The 22,881-nt window shown below is 36.3% G+C and overlaps 3 protein-coding genes across 24 annotated transcripts in view; 2 read left to right on the forward strand and 1 right to left on the reverse strand.

Annotated features, from left to right (window-relative positions):
* The window catches only part of LOC131164283 (uncharacterized), a 31,877-nt gene extending 19,651 nt beyond the window's left edge, over positions 1–12,226 (forward strand). Inside the window, exons 7-8 of one of the 4 annotated variants that reach the window (XR_009139244.1) lie at positions 11,634–11,994; positions 12,071–12,226. Coding sequence is in view for 2 of the 4 variants with exons in the window: in XM_058121365.1 (XP_057977348.1) it covers positions 11,634–11,762 (129 nt within the window). In the remaining 2 variants the exon portion in view is untranslated. Of the gene's footprint in view, positions 1–11,633 lie in introns of all 4 variants that reach the window. The other 3 variants (XR_009139243.1, XM_058121365.1, XM_058121366.1) reach the window with 3 other exon arrangements.
* On the reverse strand, positions 12,213–15,221 carry LOC131164284 (uncharacterized). Of its 2 annotated transcripts, none has more exons than XR_009139245.1 (2): positions 14,844–15,221; positions 12,213–12,759 (listed from the first exon to the last, which is right to left on the reverse strand). XR_009139245.1 is itself a non-coding variant. In XM_058121367.1 (2 exons), the coding sequence occupies exons 1-2, from the start codon at positions 14,928–14,930 to the stop codon at positions 12,331–12,333; spliced, it is 333 nt and encodes a 110-aa protein (XP_057977350.1). In that variant the 5' UTR covers positions 14,931–15,163; the 3' UTR covers positions 12,213–12,330. The 2 variants fall into 2 exon arrangements, 1 of the variants encoding a protein (XP_057977350.1); XM_058121367.1 differs by having other exon boundaries at positions 12,213–12,576; positions 14,844–15,163.
* Positions 14,833–22,881, forward strand: part of LOC131164282 (pentatricopeptide repeat-containing protein At1g63400-like) — a 32,177-nt gene continuing 24,128 nt past the window's right edge. For 4 of the 18 annotated variants that reach the window (XM_058121355.1, XM_058121354.1, XM_058121351.1 and 1 more), the window contains exons 1-4: positions 15,342–15,468; positions 15,546–17,971; positions 18,984–19,085; positions 19,194–19,271. In XM_058121355.1, coding sequence (XP_057977338.1) covers positions 15,687–17,948 — 2,262 coding nt within the window. In that variant the 5' untranslated portion in view covers positions 15,342–15,468; positions 15,546–15,686 and the 3' untranslated portion in view covers positions 17,949–17,971; positions 18,984–19,085; positions 19,194–19,271. Of the gene's footprint in view, positions 15,469–15,545; positions 17,972–18,983; positions 19,086–19,193; positions 19,272–22,881 lie in introns of all 18 variants that reach the window. The other 14 variants (XM_058121362.1, XM_058121360.1, XM_058121364.1 and 11 more) reach the window with 9 other exon arrangements.

Consider the following 22,881-nt stretch of genomic DNA (forward strand, 5'->3'; position numbering starts at 1 on the left):
CCTAAGGTCAATCTAGTGTAGATAAAATAAATCAATATATACTCTGCGGAAATTAAACTTCACAAGTAAACTAATTAACTATGCACAATAAAGCAGTAAAGAGAGATAACACTAGATATGTTATCGAGGTTCGGCAACAATGCCTTCGTCCCCGCCTTGGCTCACAAGCACAAAGATTACACTAAGGCTCACTTAACGGGTGGAGTGGCACCTAAATACAACTAAATCAATTAGCACAGGGCTGACCTCAATCTTTACAACCAATCCTTCCGGGTTAGATAAACGCCCCCTCAGGCCACACCTGGAATACAACCAATTTTCAATACAAGATGCGTACAAATATTATGCGTTTCAATCAAGCAGATTTGCACTAGTAATAATCAAAGCACACCAATAATGTAAGAACAATAAGCTCAATGGTGTATATGTGCAATCAACACTCAAAGTAATGACTATCTCAATTCAAGCACAAGAGTGTATCAACAAGCTAATCTTTGAAACTTAGTAAAGATGAAAATCTCAATCATAGTTTAGGGTTTCAAAGATTTGTACCAAGAGTAATTAGAATATCTCAAGAATATTTTCTCAATATCAAAGCACAAAGAGATATTCAAAAATGAGCTTGTGAAAATATTTTTGCACACACAAAAATACAAGATCAATGAGTCTTGCAATAATAATGCAAAGACTCACTTAGTTAGAAGATTTTTTCCACACACAGATTTATTAAATAAAATCGAGAGAAAAACCTAGCTAAACCCTCAATTCGAAAATCATATATGCAATAAACAAATGAGGGTTTTTAGCACACTAGAACAATAAATAAACACTCACAAGGCTTGATTTCTCAAAAAAATGGTAGTATATGAGTGTATAGAGCTTGTATGAAGAAATAGAGTTTAGGAAATTTCAGAGGATTTTTTGCTTAATCAATATGCTAATTAGGTGCTAATCCAAGCAAATGAACCCCTATATATAGACTTGCCCAATTTTATAACCGTTGGGGATACATAGGGTATTATTAAATTTGTTTAGGAAAATTAACCCTGTTTAATTTAAAATAACTATGGTAAAAATTAGGACAACTCAAGAGTTTCGAGCGCCTGACCTTTGGTTCGATCGCCCGAATAGACATAGTAAAAAAAGTAACTTTTCAACGTTCAGGTGTTTGAAAAAGGGTTCGGTTTGTTGACCTAGGCGATTTTCCATTATGTCCAAGGTTCTGTCGCCTGGACTCAAGTTCAGTCTGCCGAACTTGAATATTCGGTCGCCTAGGGGTAATTTGAACGTGTGGTTCGAGCGCCCGAGTTGTTGGAAAAAGTAAGGTTTAATGTTCAATTGACCGAGGACGATAGAGTCCTTTTGGTTTGGTCACTTGAAGTTAGGTCAACTTGCTGACCATTCAGCGGTTCGGTGGACCAAGGTGTTTTGAACACCAAGGTTCGGTCGCCCAAAACCCTATTCATTTAGCCCTTTAAGTCTTATTTTAATTCAATTGATTCCCTTCATATTATATGTGATTTTGGGGACAATCTTATGTGTAAGTGCAAGGACTTATGGTCATTTTAAGGTGTTTGAGCTTATTAGTTCCTAAATGCATGATATGTATTCATTATTACAAACTTTTCCTATATTACTATTACAAACCTGAAATGAAGATAATATTAATTACAACAAATGAATTTTCTGGGTCTTTATTCTTCAAGTCTTCACATGTCATCAAATGATCTTACAAATATGAACCTGCACACAAACTTGATAGACACTAAATACCTGAGTATTTGTCATAATCAAAACAGGGTATGACCTATAAGGTCAACAACTAGGCCTTGCAAAGAGTGGGGTATGTGATTGTGAGCTCGGGAATAACATGGGCTTGGAAGGTTGGGCCTTGTTTTATTAATATATTTTTTTGATAATAAAAGAAAATATATTAAGAAAGAGAATGTACAATCAGAGCAAGGGTACTAATTCCTCAAAAAATTAAAAAGAAGAAAAAAACAGAAAAAATAACAATCAAAATATAAAAATGAAATAAAATAAATATCTGAAATCCTCTTTAATCCCTTCCCATCATAATTCACCAAAAACTTCAAATTCGCTAATTCCCTTTGAACTGTCTTTGCCTTACATTTACCCACCATTGAGCCTAACTTCATTTTCTCCATGATGAGACAACATGAGGCCCAAGCTATCCAACAAATTCTGAGTTTGAATGTCTTTCTCAGCAGATTCTTGAACTGGAGTGGGCAAAATTTCATTTTTAACCTTTAGTTCTTCTTTAGAAATGGTATCCTCAAAAATATTAATTCCATCTAAACCTTCTAGTGGAGGAGCGGCACATAAGATAAATCTCAAGACAATCAAAAGAAGATTCGGAAGAATATCCTCGCTGCTCCCAAATTTAGTTTAAAAGTAAACCCTTGTCACATTCAAAATCACTATTGAAAACACTATCATCCTCTGAAACATCACCCATCTCTTACTATCCTTGTATTAACCCTCTCAATGATTGGTGCCTCTGTCATGCTTAAAACACCATGATTTTTTTATTTTTTTTATTTTATTTTTATTTTTTAAGTTTTATCACTAGATGAACCTGATTATCTTCAAAATGCTTCCTCCTTTCAAAACCCAATTGCACTTCCTTATGACGGGCATAAACCTTTTGGCTCTTCAAATTATCCGAATTGACTCCCTTATCATCTGAATTTCCTTCTGAACCAAAAATATAGTCCTGATTTTCACGTCCGCAAGAATTAAATTTCTTAAAATAAGATCCTCCAAACTCAATACTGGAATCTCACCTACATCATTCTTCTCCAAACTAGGAGATGCACCACTTCCTAGAAAATTAGTAAAAATTTTTTTTGTAACACACGTAGCTGAATCTGCCTCCTTTTATTTATTTTTGTTTTCAGAGCAACTGGCTCTCTCCTCTTGATCACCATATAACTTGTTTGAAGACAATCAAAGTTTTGAAATGCACACATCTTTCTTCCATTCCGAGGAGAGATTAATTCCTGTAACGTCTCAAGTTATCATGGGGCCTTCTTTTTGACTAGAAACCTGACTAAGCATTTGTGCCTGCCCATTCGATTGGCGCAGTTGCAATTTATCCTGCTGAATTTTCTCTTCTTTAAACTGCCCAGTATAGTATCAAAATTCTGCTCTTGGACCTCCTTGACCAATAGGCCAATCAGAAATTTTAATAGGCCTTTATTGCTCTCAAACAGCCGGCCCATGTCTATATTAATCATCAAAGACCCAGGCCCACCCCCACCTGACCTTCATCATCCCATCATCCATGCAGAAAACTCTCATTGCCTCTGGCCTAGCCTCCTCTACTGGAACCTTCTTCCTAAGTGACATCGATTGATGGTGTAGAGTTTTCTCCTTTTGCACCTTCCCCCCTGCATCACACACACCACCTCCGGCACATCCTTAGGGATCAAGCAAACTCCATCCCTAGGAAATAACTGAGCTCCATCATTAGGAATCGAGCAAGGACTAACCTTTGGAATCAAATGAGCTCATATCAGCTGTTCCTGATATTATTTCACTCTTGCTGTCAATTCCATCATTGCCTACCATACAAGAGCTGACCAATGCATCAAACTCTTCCCCAAACCGAAACCACCCATCCCCTTTAGATCCTTTAGGGACAAAGATGAAGTATGCCCTAGTTCCAAGAACTTCCTAGCCCTTGTTGCATGAATCACCATCCAATAATTAACAAAACCCTGAAAGCTAAGAAAACTCTTTCTTTAACTTCCAGCAAGATATGAGAACCCCTGTGAGAACCATTTTGCTGCAGTCAAAGAAAATCAAACCCACCAATTTAGCTGCCGATTCTTCTCGAGAATGCATGGTTTTGTATCGCTGTAGCAGGTAGTGAAACATAAATGTAGATGGAGTAGTGGATATTACCTCACAAGAAGTGTTGTAATTGCTGTGAATTTTTTTCAAGCACGCACAACTTTATGCATATTAGTGTATTTGCATATTTTAAGCTTTTAGTCCTTATTAAAAATAGTTTTAGTGTATTTTGGATCCTTTAGTTCAACTAAGTAAGTTGTTTGGTCAAGGCAAAAAATTTACACTTGTTTTAAACCACCATTGATAGAAAAATTACTTGTTTGTGTGTATTTACACCTTTTGATTATTCTTATGTGTGGTAAACTAATTAATGAAGCAAAATACATTTTACACTCCATTAATCTATTAGACACATAAGACATGAATAATACAAATATACAATAACTAGGAAAGAAAAGAAGGTTAAGTTGAAAAATATAGAACACAAACATCAAATTTCTAATGTTATAAATATACAATATTTTCTTAATATATTGAGAATGGTTATGAAAGGGGGAATAATAAAAGTGAGAAGAAAAATTAAAAAATTAAAAATACATTTTTTTTTGTTGTAACAGTCTAGTGGTTATGTAACAGCCGTAGCAGCCTCTATGTAACCGTCACAGTCTGAAACAACCGCTACAATCATGATTTTTCTTCCCACCGATTTCACGGTGTGTAATGGTATTGCGAACCCAAAAAACTGTTACATAACGACGTTATGTAACCGTTGCGACCATTATTTAAAGCCGTGTGAGAATGAATAAAGCTCTGACCTTACGTACTTTATCCAACCTCAGATTGAAGAATTTCCCTTTGATCTAGACTGAACGAATCCCAATCATCAATAATTATCTGCTATCAGCACCAAGGTGTCGACTTAGAGTGAGGAGAGTGATTGAAAGTCCTTTGGGCGCAAGAGATAACTATCGCATCTTACGAGCCGCTAGGAACAAACTCACAATGGCATCTGAGCTCACCAGAGCAGTGTTGGTGCAGCACTGGGGATGCAGCTTTGCTGTTGGAGCAGCATTGCCTCTAAGCGCCAATTGAGCAAAGACCCAGTAAATCGACCCTTCGAGAGAGAACTCGGAAAAGAACTTGGATTTGACCCTTCAAAAGAGAAAAGGATGCTTGACTAAGAAGAGGCTTCAAGCCTAGCCAAGATCGACGTTGAAAAGGCCTGGGTTGTTCAGCAAACAAGACAATGGAGGCTAGGAGCAATGGGAGAGAGGTTTGATGGGGGTCGCAACTTCGCTAGGGTTGAGACAAAGAATCTGCTATATTGCGGCAAATTTTCAGGAAATCACCACCATTGAAGCAGGTTAGATCCGGTGCATTTGTATGAGATTCAAACCTGAACGACAATGCAGCGAAATTGAACAGTGGTGATTCTCAGATCTATGAATAATTGAACACTGCTGGACCTCTGTCACTCTCTGCCTCATTCGTTTGCTTGCTTGGCCAGTTTGGGTGTAATGTTGGTTTTCAGGTTCTCAATTTAAGCAATCATGGGGAGCAGGTTATCTACTTTGGGTATTGTTAGTATTACGTTGCATTTGTACCATATTTTAGGTATTCAAAAAGACTCAGATATGATTAATGGGCATGCTTCAGTTAGCTCAGTGTATGCAAGCCCGAATTATATGCTTCCCATTATATCCAATAGAAATCAGGCCCAAATATGGGTAAGCAACTGAATCAAAATTTGCAGACTGATAAAAGATTTAGCCACTCTAATAGGATGGTTTCTCAAGCTTCACAGATGAAGGGCAAATCAAATCTTATTAAAAGGGTTGTTCTGCAATTGGAAGAGGTTGGATTTACATCTTATTCACAAGCGGTTTGTAGGTTTTTGCATCTTGGTAGCCAGGTTTGAGTAAGAAATGAGAGTGGCTTAGGTAAATCTAAATGTAGGTATTCAGCTGATGTCTCTGCATCCTTGGTGAAAATGTGGTCATCATGAGATATTGGACAAAGATTTGGTATACATTTATGGGGTAGGGATATGAAGGCCCTTGTGGGATGATGTTCAGTTTAAGCTTGGAACTGTGGGGGGGAACAGAGTAGCAATGAGGGAAGTAGTTGTGACAAGACTAGGAGGGCAATAGGGTTTATTCTTGTCAGGCAGCATTGCAGGTGGATGTCTACAGTCGAAAAGAGGGATTCGGATGAAAAGGGTGGTAAAAGTAAGGAGAAAACACATTGGGGAGATATGTTGGGGGGATGAGAATGATGTTGCCAATGAGTTTGCATGTGATGGCAGTTCGTTATTGGATGAATTTTGGGAAAAGCATGCCTATGTGTCTGAGTCATCTGATTTACTAGTGGAACTATCATTTATGCCACCATCTGATGGAGGGTTTGGAGGGTATTCCTTTCTTGAACTGGGTAAAGAGCATCTATTTATGGATGGGATTTTGCCTATTCCTGTGAAGGAAATTAATGGGAACCTCTTTCAAAAATGCAAGCTAAGGCTGCGTACTATAGACCTATTGTGGTCCGCCCCTTCCCAGGACCACGCATATGCGGGAACTTTGTGCTCCAAGCTGTCCTTTTTTTTAGGAAGTTCTGTATGTAGAAGCCCAGCAACTATTGGATAAGAATGGTTATGGCTGTCTGGTTGTGGAGGAAATGAAGTTCATCTGGAGGGTGGCACAAGAAGGTCAAAAAAAGGCTAGCAGGAATTAGCAGTGTTTCTGTGAATTATGATGGTAGAGCATTAAAGTGGGGTTATCTCAATTAGGTTCTTAAGTTTTTTTTTTTTTCCATTTTTTTTTCCTTTTTTTGTTTTGAGGATTTCTTGTCATCTCTAAGGTTGTAATCTCTTTATTCTTCTTCCTTAATATATTTTTTTTTTCTATCAAAGAAAAATTTCTTGCTAATAATAAGTAATGAAGCATTTATTTGCACGTACTGTAGAAGTTGGTCATGTGAATAAAAAGTATTTGTTTTCTATCATTCATAGCTGTAAAATAAATATGGGTTAAGGGCTGGACATTGTGCAGGAGTTATATGAGTAAAAAAATTTCAAATAAACTAAAAGTAAATTTTGTAAAACATAGAAAAATTTTTAGTTATTGTATAAAAAATGATAAAAAGCAAACCATTGATGAACATAAATAATGAACTCTAGTAAACACATGCTCATTTTGCAACTTTAAATCTCTTCTTGACATATGTCTTTGCTAAGGCCATTGCCTTCACAACTTTACTTCTCATAGGCTAATCATTGTGTATGCTGAAAAGAAATCACTGGTAAAATCATGGCGAAACCACATTCGTAATGAAGGAAATTTGTCACAGTTGTCATGTGGTTTAAGTACATAAATCGCTTAAGGGACAGAATAGAGATATTGACTGGTCGGATAATTTTATGGATAAAGATATAGTGTATACAGTGGAATTGCATAATAGTAAAATTGGAAATTGAAGTCATTCCCCAAACAACAATTCTTTCTCTCTTTGTACAAAAAATTGAATTTTCTGAGGGTGAAACTGAAAATAACAGTTTGCATGATTAGTTGAATTCTATAAAACAAAAAATTTGGAATTAAGGTGTTATAACACAAGAAGCATTCGTTCTTTAGATATATATAAACTGACCACCAAAAGAACAAATAATGATTCAGTTATAAGAATGGAAATAAAAATTGAACTGCTGCACAGACAAAATGTCTCATGTTTTCCTTTTGATAATAAAGAAATGTATTGAGAAAGAAGGTAAAGAACAAGAAATTCTCTAAATATATATAAAATAAATAAATAAATAAGAATAACAAAAAAACCTAATAAACTCCAAGAAAACCCTTCTTCAAACCATTTCCATTGTAATTAATGGCGCATTGCAGATTTGCTAACTCTCGCTGACCTTTCTTCACTTTGCTTTTAACATCTCCCATACGAACTTCTTTTCCTCAAGGATCAGACAACCACAACCCACTTTGTCCAATAATTGTTGAAATTCTAAATCATTCTCACAAATATCATCCAAGGGTGTGGGCAAAATCACACCCCTGCTCTGATTACTCAAGAGCTGCTGTTCACCCTGTCCATCATCTTAACAAATAGATGCGCCCTCCAAATCTTCCAGCAGAGATGGTGGCACATGAGAGATATCCCCAAGTAAATGAAATGAATCAGAAACATATTCAAATTGTTCATTAACCTCATCCAATAACAAGCTGCCATAAAAAAAAAATAAATTCACTATCTACATCACTCTCATTTTCAGATTCATCCCCCACTTCTCTTTTCTCGTAAGACACTTACACAATCCCTTTGACCTGACTTAATCTGCTGCTTAGCCGGAGTTTCCACAATACATGAATGCCCCTTAGGATTTCTTCTCAAAAAAACTTGGACATTTTCTCACAAGAATTACCTTGCTTCTCTTTAAAAAACTCTCATATTTCAACATCTGCCTGCAACGTCATTCAAGCAGAATAAACCTAATTCCGGGCTTAACATATCCTGGTCTGTCATTAACAATATTTTTCCCTGTACCAATATTATTTCCTGAGCTTCTGACACACATCTAGCTATCTTGGACGTAGTCTAAATGCCCATGTTAAGAACCCACAGGCAAATCCTTGTCTGGACCCTTTTCTTTCACCAGAAAAGAAAAAGCGAAGGATCTCCCAGCACCTGCAAAGAAGAAGCTGCAGATCTTGACAGTATCTGTGAAGAAGAAGCAGCAGATCTTCCAAAATCTGGGAAGAAGCAGCCGATCTTCCTGGCACCTGTGAAGAAGGGGGCAGCCAAGAAGCAGCATTAAATCTGCCCTTTTCTTCTCCGTCTCCAAGTCAATCCCATTTTGGCTAAATGTTAGGGCCACATCAGATGTGTATAAGGGACATATTGGCATATAAGGATGGTTTAGGCTTTAATCTTGTGAGGCGCCATTTATGGGACAAAACTGTGTACCCAATGTGCCAAAACGGACAACCTCATCGGAGTTAAGTTGAGACTGTTTCATTTGGTATCAGAGCCATCAGTATTGCCCTATGAGTGGATCCTTCACGGAGGTATGGGTCTCACATAGAGATGTGGTCTACTCTAACAAGGACATCAGAGATCAAATGGAAGAGCCTATCACAATTCCACATTGGGCATGTACTAGGGAGATCTTGACCATATAAGAATATTTTAGAGTTCAACACTGCGAAGCACTTTTATTGGACAAATCTGTGACGCCCAATGGGCCAACGCGGACAATAGATCACTCGAGTTTGATCAAGAATATTGCATTTGTTATTAGAGCTACATGGGTGAATCTTATACGAAGGTGTAGGTCTCACACAGAGGTGTGGGCCAAAGATCAGAAGGGAGAAGCCTATTATGATCCCAAATTGGACATGTTTTAGGGAGATCTTGGTCATGTAAGGGTGATTAGGCTTGAACCTTTTGAGGTGCCTTTTATGGAGCAAAACTGCACCATTTAATGAGTCAAAAAGCCGAATCTCACTGGAGTTGGGCTGAGAATGTGATCCTTGAAAATTTCCTATGCGTTTTAGGACTCTTGATTTGGACCTGATTGCATCTATTACCATGAGCGACCATCACCCATCTTCAGGGCCCCTAAAAATGGACCTAGCTAAAAGGGTTAGCAAGCCAGGTCAAATAAATCGCCAATGAAATAGTTTTGTTTCCCAAAACATGATCCGAATGTACTGTAATATAAAGATTACCTGGCCCAACCCACAACATTCGTTGCTTTACCTTGCAACCACCACTATCCTCTCCCCTATCCTAGCTGCCCCAAAATCTTCTGAACCACTACCCTCCACCAGTCCAGCTGATACTGATTTTGAACCTCCATGGTTCCCACATCACCACTCACCCTTCACTGCCTCTGAACTTCCAGGAGCTGCATGCTTCCAGCTCTGGCAAACATGGACATCTGAAGATCGAGTGACAGACCTTTGCTTGAGACCTGCTCATCTTCCCTGAACGCGCCGCGCCACCACTGCAGCACCTGCACATACATTTGCCAATTCTCCCTATTCAGACTTCTGGGGATAAAGTTTGAAGAACCCTTACCATTCAAATGCATATCCAACCCCAAAAGTTTACCTGTATGATTTGATTTAATTGCTGCCCAATATTTTGTCCTGTCAAACTTCCGATAGTAACTGAACTGGTCAATTATTGAAAAAAAAAAAAAAGAGACAGGTGCTCACACTCATATAGCATCTGATAGCTGATCTTAATCCACAGGTTTTTATCTTTGATCTCCTCATGTATGAAACCCCTTCCCCAACTTTTTCCAGTTGCAAATCAATCTGCAACAATTTTTAGAGGTTCTCCTCCATGCCTAGTTTTGAACAGACCCATCAAAGTGAACAAAGAAACGTGGAAGAAAGAGCAAGAGCGAGCGCATGAGCCATCTCTTCTCTTGTTTTACATCTCTGCAGTTTGAAATATCTGGTTGATATTTTAATTCCATTTTTTTTGGCTGGACAGGTGATGCTAATTTTAGTTTTATAAGATGACAATAAGACCAGTTATGTTTTATGGTTTAGAATGTTGGGCAATTAAGAAACATGTATAAAAAATAAAAGTTGCTGAGATGCGAACGTTAAGGTGGATGAGTGGTTTAACATTAAAAGATAAAGTAAGAAATGAGCATATGTGTAATAATTTAGGCATAACACCAGTTGAAAACAAGATTTTTTTTTTTTTTGGGGGGGGGGGGGGTGCGCCCTTAGATGGTTTGGGCATTTGAAGTGTGGGCTTAGTAGAGCACCTGTGAGCAGGAGTGAGTTGAGTTATTGTCTAGCATGAAAAAGGGTAGGGCTAGGCCTAAAATAACTTGAAATGAGGTAGTGAGGAAGGATTTAATAGCCCTTAATCTAATAGAGGAAAACACTCTTGATTGGCGAATTGGTGGAAAAGGATTCATGTAACCGACCCCACCTAGTGGTACTTAAGGTTTATTGTTGTTATACAGATGATATTAATTTTAACTGAGGTAAGCTTAAAAAGGAAGTTCATTTAGTTAGTTTGCATATGGGATTGTGAAAACAGGAAATATGTTTTTATCTCGCTGTCAATTACTGTATTAAGCAACTTGTTTTTTTTTTTTCCTGTTTTTGTTTACACCAACAAAAATAAAATGGAAGCAGCATTCTCAAAATGTGTTTTCTGCCACTATTTTACAAATACAATAGCCCAAAAAAGGGAAAGAAAAAAAATAGATTTCTGAAAGCACCCTTGAAAAACCAAGCTAAGAGGAATCATACTGAATCAATACAATCTGCATCTGTTTGGTTTTAAAACCCCACGTGAACAAGGGAGAAAAAGAGAAGACAAAAATCATTTCCAAAACCCACACTTCACAATCAAATGAGAGATGGTCCCTACGGGCCCTACTAGGAATCACAGCAATATGCACTCTTTAAGTTCAAAAGATTGAAGAAGCATGTTATTCAATGCTTCTCCTGAAAGTAAAGTGAGGTGTAAAACTAACAAGTTACAAATTGAAATCTGAGATATATTAGGCAAGCAAAGGTATTGTTCTTGAGTCATAACCTGTGTGTCATATTTCCCTATTAGAGTAGCCTGAAGGCAATATATATTTTGGCAGTGATAAAACCGTGGGGATTTGAACATTATTGGGCTTCAGAAGTGACTTATTTTCGTCAATCCCACCTAATTGGACTTGGATTGACAGCCCTTCTGAATCTGAATTTGTTCTATAGTGTGGCACTCGGCCAATTGCATGATGCAAACTGATGGATTTTTTATTTTGCATTTTTCCCTTATGTTAACAGGTAGACAATAACAATCATATCTTCTGCTGGGCGTGTCAAGTTCATTACTGCTACTTGTGCAGAAAAATTGTGAGACGAGGGTCTCATCATTTTGGACCCAAGGGTTGCAAACAACACACAGTGGGATAGTTTTAAAAGCAAACCTTCTATTTAAACGGGAAATCCAAGAGCATTTCGTTATAATCATGTAGCATTTTGGATATCAGAACAGTGACCACATGCGAGCGAGTGTTTTGAAAAATATATATACCGCTTCGAGCACTGCAATGCAATCCATGGAGGGTGTTGAAGTTGATAACACCTGCCTCATTTGATTGTATATTTATGCTGCCTCTTTCCCCTCCCAGGCACAGCACCTCCAGTTGAGTCATTTTTATATGTTCCTTTATTTTCTTGTTGGAAATTGGAATGTAACCCTTTGTTTCATCTCCCATTAGGATGCGCGCTGATCTACTGCGAATGCAAGTTGTGTGCTTTTGATGAGGTTGTGCTTTCCGCTGCTGAGTTGTGAATGCTATTACTAAAGGTTATATTTTTTATGTATTAAACTTTCACGTGCATTAACATGGAGTACAATTATTTTAAAGACAAAATCATCTTTATTTTTTAAGAGAAGACATACAATTCTGCCTCAAGAACACAATTATCCCTATTTTTAAAAATTAAGGCGATACAATCTTACATGACCAAGATATTACTAACACAAATCACGTCTTCCACTAGTTGTCTTCTTCGTCATCTGTGTCTTCTTTGCACATCTTTCCCCCGGGGCTTGCATCCCACGCATTTGCATCCCACGCATTGGCACCTCATTGTGGCAATAGTTCATTTGTTTTTTGGGATTATCGTGAGAACTCCAGCCATCAACGAGCCACTCTTTGGACCCCTTGATGCAGCACCAAATCGACGGGTTGGCGGCCTTCCCCCATGGGTTAATTGGACGCTGCTACGGTTTTCAGCACCGGTTAGTCTTTCGTCAAATCCGAGACTAGGAAAACCTCTAGAGAATTAACTGGGAACACCTTCAAGAAGGGCATCAATTGGAATCGAACACATGATACCCCTACTAGAATGTCGGTGCTTATCCATCGCACCAATGCCTTGGGGGCAGCAATAGTTCATGATTCTTGAAATTAAAAAAAGAAAAGAAATATAATGTAAATTTTAGGAATGTAGGTAATAGTTATTCTTTGTATATTTTTTATTATTTCATTTGACGTGTACTAATAAAAAAATAAACATTTTATGGTGAAATATGAGAATAATTATTCTTTATCTATTTCTTATTATGAACCCTAGGGCTCAAACATAAAACTCTAAAAGCTCTAATCAATATTTCTAGTAGAAAATAATGTTATTTCAATGCAACCTAAGAGGGGAGGTGAATGGGGCTTAATTAGACATTAAGTGCTTGATTAAGAATTTTAAAATGAATGAAACAACACAAGCAAAATCCACACAAATTTGCATTTTTTTATGTTTTTCAAAGAATTATGAAATTTTTAGTTATTTTTTTATTTTTAAAAATTCATATTAAAAAGGTAGAAAATAAAGAGTTTTTTAAATGTGCAAAGTAATTTTTTTGTTTTTTTAGTTTTAGATTGCAATATATATATATATATATATATATATATATATATATATTTAAAAAAGAAAAGAGACAAGTTGCTTTCTCAATTTTTCAAAAACTATATGAGGGAATATTTGGGATCATAGATTTTGGGACTTGAAGTTATATTTGTGGTGATTTAGAAGGAATTCTATACATAAAACACACAAATTAAAGTTTAAGATTCGAATTCTACGTTCTCATATGCAAAGAGTTAGAAATTTAAAAACAATAAAAAAAATATTCTCTAACTTTTTTATATATATTTGACAAATTAAAAAACAAGGAGACATTTTTGTAATTATTTAAAAAATTAGAAATAAAAAAAAACTATTTCCACAAGAAAAGAGTGTCAATTTATCTATTGTCGTTCATTTATTTCATACAATTTTTTCAAAAATAAAAAGTAGCTAACTTTTAAGCAATTTAAAAAAAAATAAAATAGAAAATGAAAACTATTTTACACAACTAAACGGACTGTAAAACTTACCTAATAACGAAAACTCAATTGTAAATGTGCCAAAAAAGATAGTTACAAAGAAAAGATGGTTTACCAATACGTTGTAACTAAATAGCTTCTATTAGAAACACCTAACAATGCATTGGTGATGAAAAATGAGAATGATGACCACATGCATGCACATGAGCATATGTACACATAAATTTTCTTTTCTTGCTCAATTTTCATCATACTCTTTTACTAATTATTTGATTGTAGAAGTACTGAGCTCATATTTCTTTTTCTTCCTTATTTGTAAAGGAACTTTTGTGATGTCCGAAGCAAAATTCGCTATTTTTCTCTAGACTTTTTATGTTAGTTGTGTCAAAAATACAATCGAAGATGAAAGCTCTTCAATTCTATTATTAAAAAATTGTTAACACAATTACATTAGTTTAGAATTCGATGCAATGACTTAGTCAAAACTAACGAATTTATTAATAATCAATCCACTACAAAATTAATTAAAAAAAAGGCAATGAAAAAAATCATTGTAACATTTTTTTATATCTAAATTGACTAAAATAATGTAGAGACAATTTGAATTCATGTAATTAGCTTATACGATTTATTATTATTAACCAATAGAAGTGATATAAGACAATTAAAATAAAAGAAAGCCCTTTTAGCGCTTTAAATTGACGCAAAAAGTCAACTCAAAAATTTATTTTTTCACATTTTTATGTTGTTCTAAGCATACTTAAACATGCTTTTGGTCTTCAAACTATTTGGAATTTTTCAACTTAATATCTAAAGTAATTTTTTTTCACTTCAATCACTATTTTTTATTTCAATTATTAAATTTTACGAGTAGAATGATTATAAGATAAGAGCTTATGGCAATTTATATAAAAAAAATTGTGTTATTATCATAATGCAAGTAAAAATGCAAATTTCTTTTTCTTTAATAAATTTAAAATGAGGAATAGACAAAATGATTTTTTTTTTTGTATTTCGTGTTGGATAAATTGTCGCATGAGTGACTCCTTTACATTTTTGCATACTTATCATTATATTTTTATTATTTTTATCTTATCAACGAAATCGCAAGCAAAACTGATGCAAGAGAGAGAGAGCGAGAGAGAGAGAGAGGGGACCTTACCTTGTACTGAGAATTGAGCTCTTCTTTGAGTTCAGGCATCTCTCCCGTCTTGGTGGTGGAGAAGTACTTGGAGTCGTGCCCGCTCATCGCTGCGCGGAGAGTGTGTGTCGACGGAGATATCTCGGATTGAAATCGGCAAATGTGAGTCGAACCAGGTCCGATCACCCGACTCGTTTCTCTCTTCTTCACCCTGTGCCTTGAGTCAATATATGTGAACTCTCGTTCGCAGTCTGAACTGAGCCGAGGAGCTGACCGCTCTTTTACTTTGGGCCGCCTGAGCCGGGCCGCGTTGTCCTCCTCCTCTTCAAGTACTTTTGGACCTTCATGGCTTCTCGCCAAAAATGCACACACCTATGCCATGATTTCTGTTAGTAACCCGTTTATTGAATGGGTAAGTTTGGATTTATATGTTAGTCATCCGTCAATAAACGGATAAACCCGAACCCGAACGCGAACCCTTTTAATTTCCTAAGCCCGTCCGATTTGCCCGCCCTACCCAAATCGCTAAGTATCAATCCGCAGGGTACGGACGCCCAAGAGGACGGTGCTTCGTTGCTTCGCTCTCTCTCTCTCTCTCTCTCTCACAGACACGCAGAATATCTAACAGGTGGCTTCTCTAATTGAGGTACTTTCACCATTCTTTTCGTAGTCTTTTGATGCTTTTACTGTCTTTGACTGCGTTATTCGCTATTTGTTTTTCAGTTGCTCGATAGCTCAAATTTGAGCTGAGAGACATAGTTGCTGACCCGCTACAATGGCGGAACAGCATCCGTTTAATCGACCCAGAAGAGTTGGGATGACTATGGGTCTGCGTGATGTCTTGAAAACTCAAGTCGAATCTTAATGGGTATCTGCTCGTTTCCAAGAATTTGTGCAGTTAATTTGATTTCGGCGAGTTTTTTGCTTTCGGGTTTGTTTCGATATCCAGTTGTTCTCCGGGAAAGGTGGTTATATAGGTTGCACCATACTGCTTCTTCGGCATTTTTATTGGATGATCATGGGTTTGATTCTAGTTCAAGTGACGAAGATGCTGTAGTTGATGAAAATAATGTTCAGAGAAATAGGTTGGATGTATGCAGGGAGCGCTCTTTGTGTCCCCTTGTTGTGAGGGTATTTAAATCTTTGAACTGGAATATTATATGGGAGAAGAGGTTCTCAAAAGTTGTGGAGAAATACGGGTTTTCTCATTCTATATATGCATTTAGGATTATTATCCATACATTTGCATGGATGGGGATGCGGAATGAAGTATATGCTTTGCTTAGAGATGTTATTTGCTACTGTAATGAAGTTAAGCTTGATATGTTTGAGTTGTTCCCTGCTTTATTGGATTCGCCTAATTGCCCTGCAAGATCAAGTGCCGTATTTGATTTACTGATTAAGGTTTTTGCGGGGAATTCAATGCTTGAAAATGCCGTTGATGTGTTTATGCAGGCTAAGAAATTTAAGCTTCAGCCAAATATTTTATCCTGTAATTTTTTGCTCAAGTGTTTGGCAGAAGCAAATAAAGCAGAATTCCTCAAATGTTTGTTTGATGAAATGAGGAACTCTGGACCGTTGCCCAATGTTTATACTTACACCATTATGATAAACTTCTACTGTAAGGGACATCATGAACAGGCAGAAATGGACATTTTACAAGCTACTGAGATTTTAGAAGAAATGGAGAAGCGTGCGAAATTCCCAACTGTTGTAACATATGGTACATATATTTATGGACTCTGTAGAGTTGGATCTGTTGAGTTTGCTTTGGACTTTATTAGGGATCTGAGGTTTAAAAACCGGCCTGTCAATTGTTATTGTTATAATGCTGTTATTTATGGCTTCTGCCAAAAAGGTGAATGTTATAATGCTTTGAGCATTTTGGGAGAAATGAAAAGCTGTGGAATATCCCCAGATGTTTATAGCTACGGCATTTTGATTGACGGGCTTTGCAAGAGTGGGGATCTTGAGAAAGGTCTCATCTTAATGGAGGAAATGAGTAGCAGTAAAATAAAACCATCCCTGGTAAGTTATAGCTCACTCTTAAATTGTTTTTGTAAACATGGACTGATGGATATTTCAATAGATATGTTTCGTAATCTTGGGAACTCCGATTATGAATACAACCATACTTCTTACGGCATCTTAATCAGAGGATTTTGTATGCAGGGTGATATGGAGTCAGCCCACAAACTTTTGGGGGAGATGATCAGCAATAATTTAGCTCCTAACACATTTTATTTTAACTGTATCATTCATGGTTTTTGTAAGATGGGTTTCTTGGACAGGGCATTGGAAACTTTCAATATCATGCTAGAAAGCGGTGTCATGCCAAATACCTTCTCATGCAATTTTATTGTTGATGGGTACTGTAGGAAAGGGCACATGGAGGAAGCTCTAAAACTTATGGATGAAATGTGGGAACGTGGCATCATTCCTAACTTCTATACCTATGATGCAGTAATTAATAGACTGAGAAATGAAAGAAAAGTAGAAAAAGCATGGGAACTTTTTGCTTTGATGCTCAAACGGAATGTTTTTCCCTCTGTTGTCACTTATAGCACTCTTATAGATGGTTTTGCAAAGCAGTCAAATTTAACAAAGGCCTTGATGTTGTATACAAGGATGCTTAAAAATGGGATCACCCCAAACACAGTCACATATACAATTCTTGTGAACATATTTTGCTGCAAAAGCAAATTGAGTGAAGCATATAATTTATTTAAGGAAATGATAGAAAAGGGTTTGACTCCAGATAAGATTTCTTACACAACAATAATAGCTGGGTTTTGTAGAATTGGAGATATGAAGAAGGCCTGGACATTGTTTAATGAAATGTTGCAGAGAGGCCATGCGCCCAATGTTTTTACCTATACATGCCTAGTTGATGGATATTGCAAGTTGAAACGGATGGATATTGCTGGTCTTTTAGTTGAGGAAATGAGAAGAAAGGACGTCACTCCTGATGTGGTGACATATACTGCTCTCATTTCTGGGTACAGGAGACTTGGAAATCTGGATAGAGCACATGAATTATTCAGTGAAATGAAGGAGAAAGGCATTTTACCAGATTATATTACCTATAAAGCCCTTCGATTGGATGTCAATGAAAAGCCTAACTGAGGAAACAATGTGGTAAAAATCAGGTGGTTACTCAAATATATTTCCCCTTGTTTTGTTTAGCACAATTTTCTATTTCTTTAAAAAGATGTAAGAATTCCATTCACATTATAGTAATATGCTGGTGTCTTAGGCTTCATGTTCATGTTTACTTAGTGTGGAAAACTTACGTCGTCAATACCTGGTATAAGGGACATAACATCAGTTATTTTCTTGGGAAGTGTCACATATTTTGGATTGTGAAATGCACAATTTCTATTACAGCTGCATAATTTTGGGCACATGCAAGGATGGTCCTATCAAACAGAAAAACACAGTACTTGCTTGGAAATAGTGAAACAACCATACCTTGTGCATGCATCAGACCATACGCAATGCATTAGCTTTTCTTTCGGACTTATGAGTCTTTGATCTCTGTCTCATTCAGTTAATTGTGACAGTTCCATGAAATATTCTATGAAATTCCAAATTCAATGTTACTCTTTACTAGGGGTGTCTAACTTTCTGTTTCATAGTTCAGATATTAATCCAAAAATTAGTCATTCATGCAGTGAATATTGTGGATATTCAAATTAGTTCCGAATTTTAACCATTTTGAGAAATTATTTTTCAAATATACTGGTTTATCTCCTGTTCTTATGTATTTTTTAATTTTTTTCCTAAATTGTTGGCTGCTTAAATTCCTAAAAAAAAAAAAAAGCAAAAAAAAAACTAACTACTTGATTGCAACCTCTACAACATATTTGTGCATTAATTCAAAGATTTGAATGCTTATTGCAAAATATTTCCCGGACTTGGAGTTGTTGCTATAATCTTGATTTTTAAATTCCCTCTTTTTTGCTTTTTCTTCCTTTTTTTGTTGGGGGGGGGGGGGATGGGAGTACATGGTTGAGGGTGGGAATTGAATTGGAATGCATCTTCTAAATCCTTTTTTTTTCTAACATCATGTGTTTCTTTGAAGTAGTTATGTTGTGAATTGGACAAATAATTGTTGAAATGGGCAATGACTTGTACTGAAGTACCTCACTTTGTCTGCAGTTTGGAGGATCATTGCTGAACAGTGATTTGATGGGCATCTCATTTTGCTCACTTGTGCACCAATTGGTGACATATTGCTTCCACAACTTGGTAAATTTTATGGTAATTTACAAAATATCTTTAGCAAGTCTTTGCAATTGTTGAATAATCGTGCCTTGTAAATTTATTGATGAAAAATTAAATGGTCTGTTTTGTTCAATTGCTCCACAGACTCATATAATTGGATAAGGTCCACTAATCATGATACATTTGGCGTTTGAGGTCAATTGTACATAGAGCTATACTCAGGTGTGTATTTTATTTTCTTTTGTACGCTTTTTTTGGCAATATAGTAATTGTTGTGCTCATTTACAAAATTGTAGAAAAAAATTGACTTAGTGAACCTCTAAGTTGAAATCTATTGTTCATTTATTTACAAAGTAAAGTTCCAAGAATAAATAGTGATGGTAGCACAAGAAAATAAAACTTTAGCATCTGCAAAGACTTGAGCATATTTCCATTAAAACCTTAGTCTGTTTTTTGGTCCATGTATTCTAGTCCATATTTCCAACCTATGATTACCCCAGTCTTGATATCATCTATTTAAACATTAGCATATGAAAAGGTGTGCTTTAGGGGATGTCACCTGAATATGCACAGCAAGCTCATGTATAGAATAGATCTTTGGTATAAACCTACAGGAAAATCACTTTTTTTAACACCCCCCCCCCCCGGCCCGCCTGCCAAACAACAATAATTCTTGCATTTGACTACTTTGTCATACATATTAAACATATATTTTCCTTTTATTACATGCCTCAAGACTTCCCTTGAGACCCTATTGGAATCTTCTTCTTTTGAAAACCATATTAAGATCTTATATCTTCTCTCCATGCGTTTCTTTCATGAGTAAAAAGGTAGCTTTAATAATTTTCCTTATTGGAGAAAAACCAAATTAATTGTTTGATACTTTTGTGAAAATGCCTAGGGGATGTTGGTTACATTTTTGAAGAGTGTTTTAGAAGTATTGGTGTCTAACACAAATAACCATCTAGAAGCTTTGCCCTTAACTAAGGAATGTTGTATAGTTATGACATTTCCATCCCAATCTTCTCTTTCCAGATACTCATAGGGCAAAGGAATGAAGAGTGTTTTATAAGTATTGGTGTCTAACACAAATAACCATCTAGAAGCTTAGCCCTTTAACTAAGGAAAGTTGGTATAATTATGACATTTCCGTCCTAGTCCGCTCTTTCCATAATTTATGTTAATGGTAGTAACGAGATACTCGTAGGCCAAAGGAAGGGATATTAATAGGGTTGGGCATGTTTAATTTATTGTCTATACTATGTTATTTGATTAGAATACTCAGAGGTTGTAGGATATTACTTTTTTTGTGCTGGTGTGTTTGGAGGGAGAGGAATAGGAGAGATTTTAAAGGGTAAAGAGAGTTGATTCTACAGAGATTGAAAGATTTCATTTTGTATACACTTTTTTAGTTGGAGTTTTAGAATATATGCTCTTCATTCCTTATTCTAGGGTTAGAGCAAAGGAATGAAGAGTGTTTTAGAAGTATTGGTGTCTAATAGAAATAACCATCTAAAAGCTTAGCCCTTAACTAAGGAAAGTTGTATAGTTATGACATTTCCATCCTAGTCGGCTCTTTCCATAATTTATGGTATGGTAGTGACAAGATACTTATAGTGAAAACCAAGGTGTAGTCTCAAGAGTGGGGGGTGAATTGGGTTTAAAAATTTTCTTTTAAATCTTTTTTTGAATTCTTAAACTCTTTTAATTCTTTCAATGAATTCTTAACTTTTTGTTGATTTAGCAATCACACAAAAATTTAGTTCTTTTTATTCAATCCACGACCACACAATTAAACAAAAACTTAATTCACCAATCAACCACAATATATTCAACCAAGATATGAGATTTAGCTCTTATACAAGTTTCAACTTTTACAGCCCTGTGTATGTTTGTAAGCCTTGTAAATAATGAAATTTGATTGAAAGCAAACCACAACTCAAATTCCCAATTAACTTAGAATTTAAATAAACTTCTAGTTAATTTGTCTTTGAGTGTTAACCAATCAACGTACTCCCTTTGAGGTTTCCGCAAAGATATTGATCAACCAATGTACTCCCTTTTGGTTTCCGCAAGCCCAAAAACAAATTAATCTTCAGCTTATTTAATTTCCAAACTACGTAGTATATATGATCAAGAATTTAAATCATCCACGCAGTTTATAGGTATGCTGAAAAATATAGAGAGTAAGGGAAAGAGAAGGAGACTAAGGTTTTTACGAGGTTTGGCTTATCCCCAGCCTACGTCCTCGCCTTAGGCAAACCACCTAAGGATTCCACTATACATGTTCCTTTTCGGGCGGAACAAAACAGTTACAAGCGATACCCCAAGCTCAAACACTTCTTTACTAGGCAAATCACAGAATAAAACCTCAAATTCTTTTCCTATATTCTGGTATTGTTTCACACTGCACTTTAAAGTCTATAGAACCTAACAACCTAAGCTCTGATACCAAATTGTGACGACCGCAAAATTTACATCTTTATATATATATATAAATTAACTGTTCTGATACCCCCTGCTATGGAACTCGAGCCTCAGAAGGCACCGGGGTAAATCTGAATATAAAATCATACCTATGCAGCGGAAACATAATTTACCTTGACATTAAATTAATTTGGAAACAATCCTTAAAAGAATATTGCATAAATCAATCAAAATTTGGACTGTTTCCCCTCAAATTCTTGGCCAGACCCTCCATTGAATGGAGAATTAGCCATATCACAAGAAAGGGGGATTGCATTGCTATAGGAAGAAAAGCCAGCAAGAGGATTGCTATTTAGAAGGAAATAAGGAAGAAAGAAAAGATCAGACCTTGCCTAAATTGACCTAGGACTAACCCTATAAATAAAGGAGTCTCACATAGACCAGGACACACACAATAGAGAGTATACGGAGAAGCGAGAAAGGAGCAGATTGATAGAAGAAGGAAGGCACACTCAGAGAATTCAAAGGAAGTACGAGCAGGTTCTAAAAAAATTGCAAAGTAGTAGCAATCCTAACGACTCTAGAAGGTTGGAGTCGTCTCCTTAGAAGACACACCCACTAGTGCCTTAAGCAACGCCTCTCCAAGCGATATCCCACGCTTAGGCAACGATCCAACAACCTGGAATCGTCCAAGAACTACAAGAAATACAAAATAATTGTTGCGTACAAGAACACTCTCTCAAAGAGCAGATTAGTACAAATTCAGTACCATATACTTCAAAATTCAAATATCAATTAGAAATAAGATGAAGCTTAAGTATAAAATTCACCAATATCCTTCTTAGATGAAGATCAGCAGTAGAAATCAAATTTGAGATGATCAGCACTTCAATTTCTCAGCAAAACAGATGAGCCAGAGAGAGCTATAAAGAGATTTTAACTTGAAGGCTTGAATGCTGATTATTGTCTCTTGGTTCTCTAATTCATTGGGTTAAAGGAGTATTTATAGAGTTTTTAGAGTGAGTTTCCTTGTTGCCCTATTTGCGTGGAGTATCCCCCAACATTTAAATTTGAAAACCTAATTTTTCGGAATTTTCCTGTTGAAGTTCGAATTTTAAAATATCCGTGGGTCAGTCGGCTGAGTCACTCGACTGGATCTATTTTTGTATAGGACAGTCGGCTGAGACCATTTTGTCTGTCCAGGAATTTTACGAATTAATTGTCAGTCGGCTGTGTGAACACAGTTCAAATTGGTCAGTCGGCTGAACAGTCCAATTTGTTAGTCGGCTGAGTGAACATTGTTCATTCAGGTCAGTCGGCTGGACAGTTTAATTGACAGTTTTTATTGTCAGTCGGCTGAGCAAGTACAGTTCATTTAGGTTAGTCAGGTTGAACTGTTTCAACT

Source organism: Malania oleifera, chromosome 9 (assembly GCF_029873635.1).
Source record: "Malania oleifera isolate guangnan ecotype guangnan chromosome 9, ASM2987363v1, whole genome shotgun sequence".
Classification (NCBI taxonomy): domain Eukaryota; kingdom Viridiplantae; phylum Streptophyta; class Magnoliopsida; order Santalales; family Ximeniaceae; genus Malania; species Malania oleifera.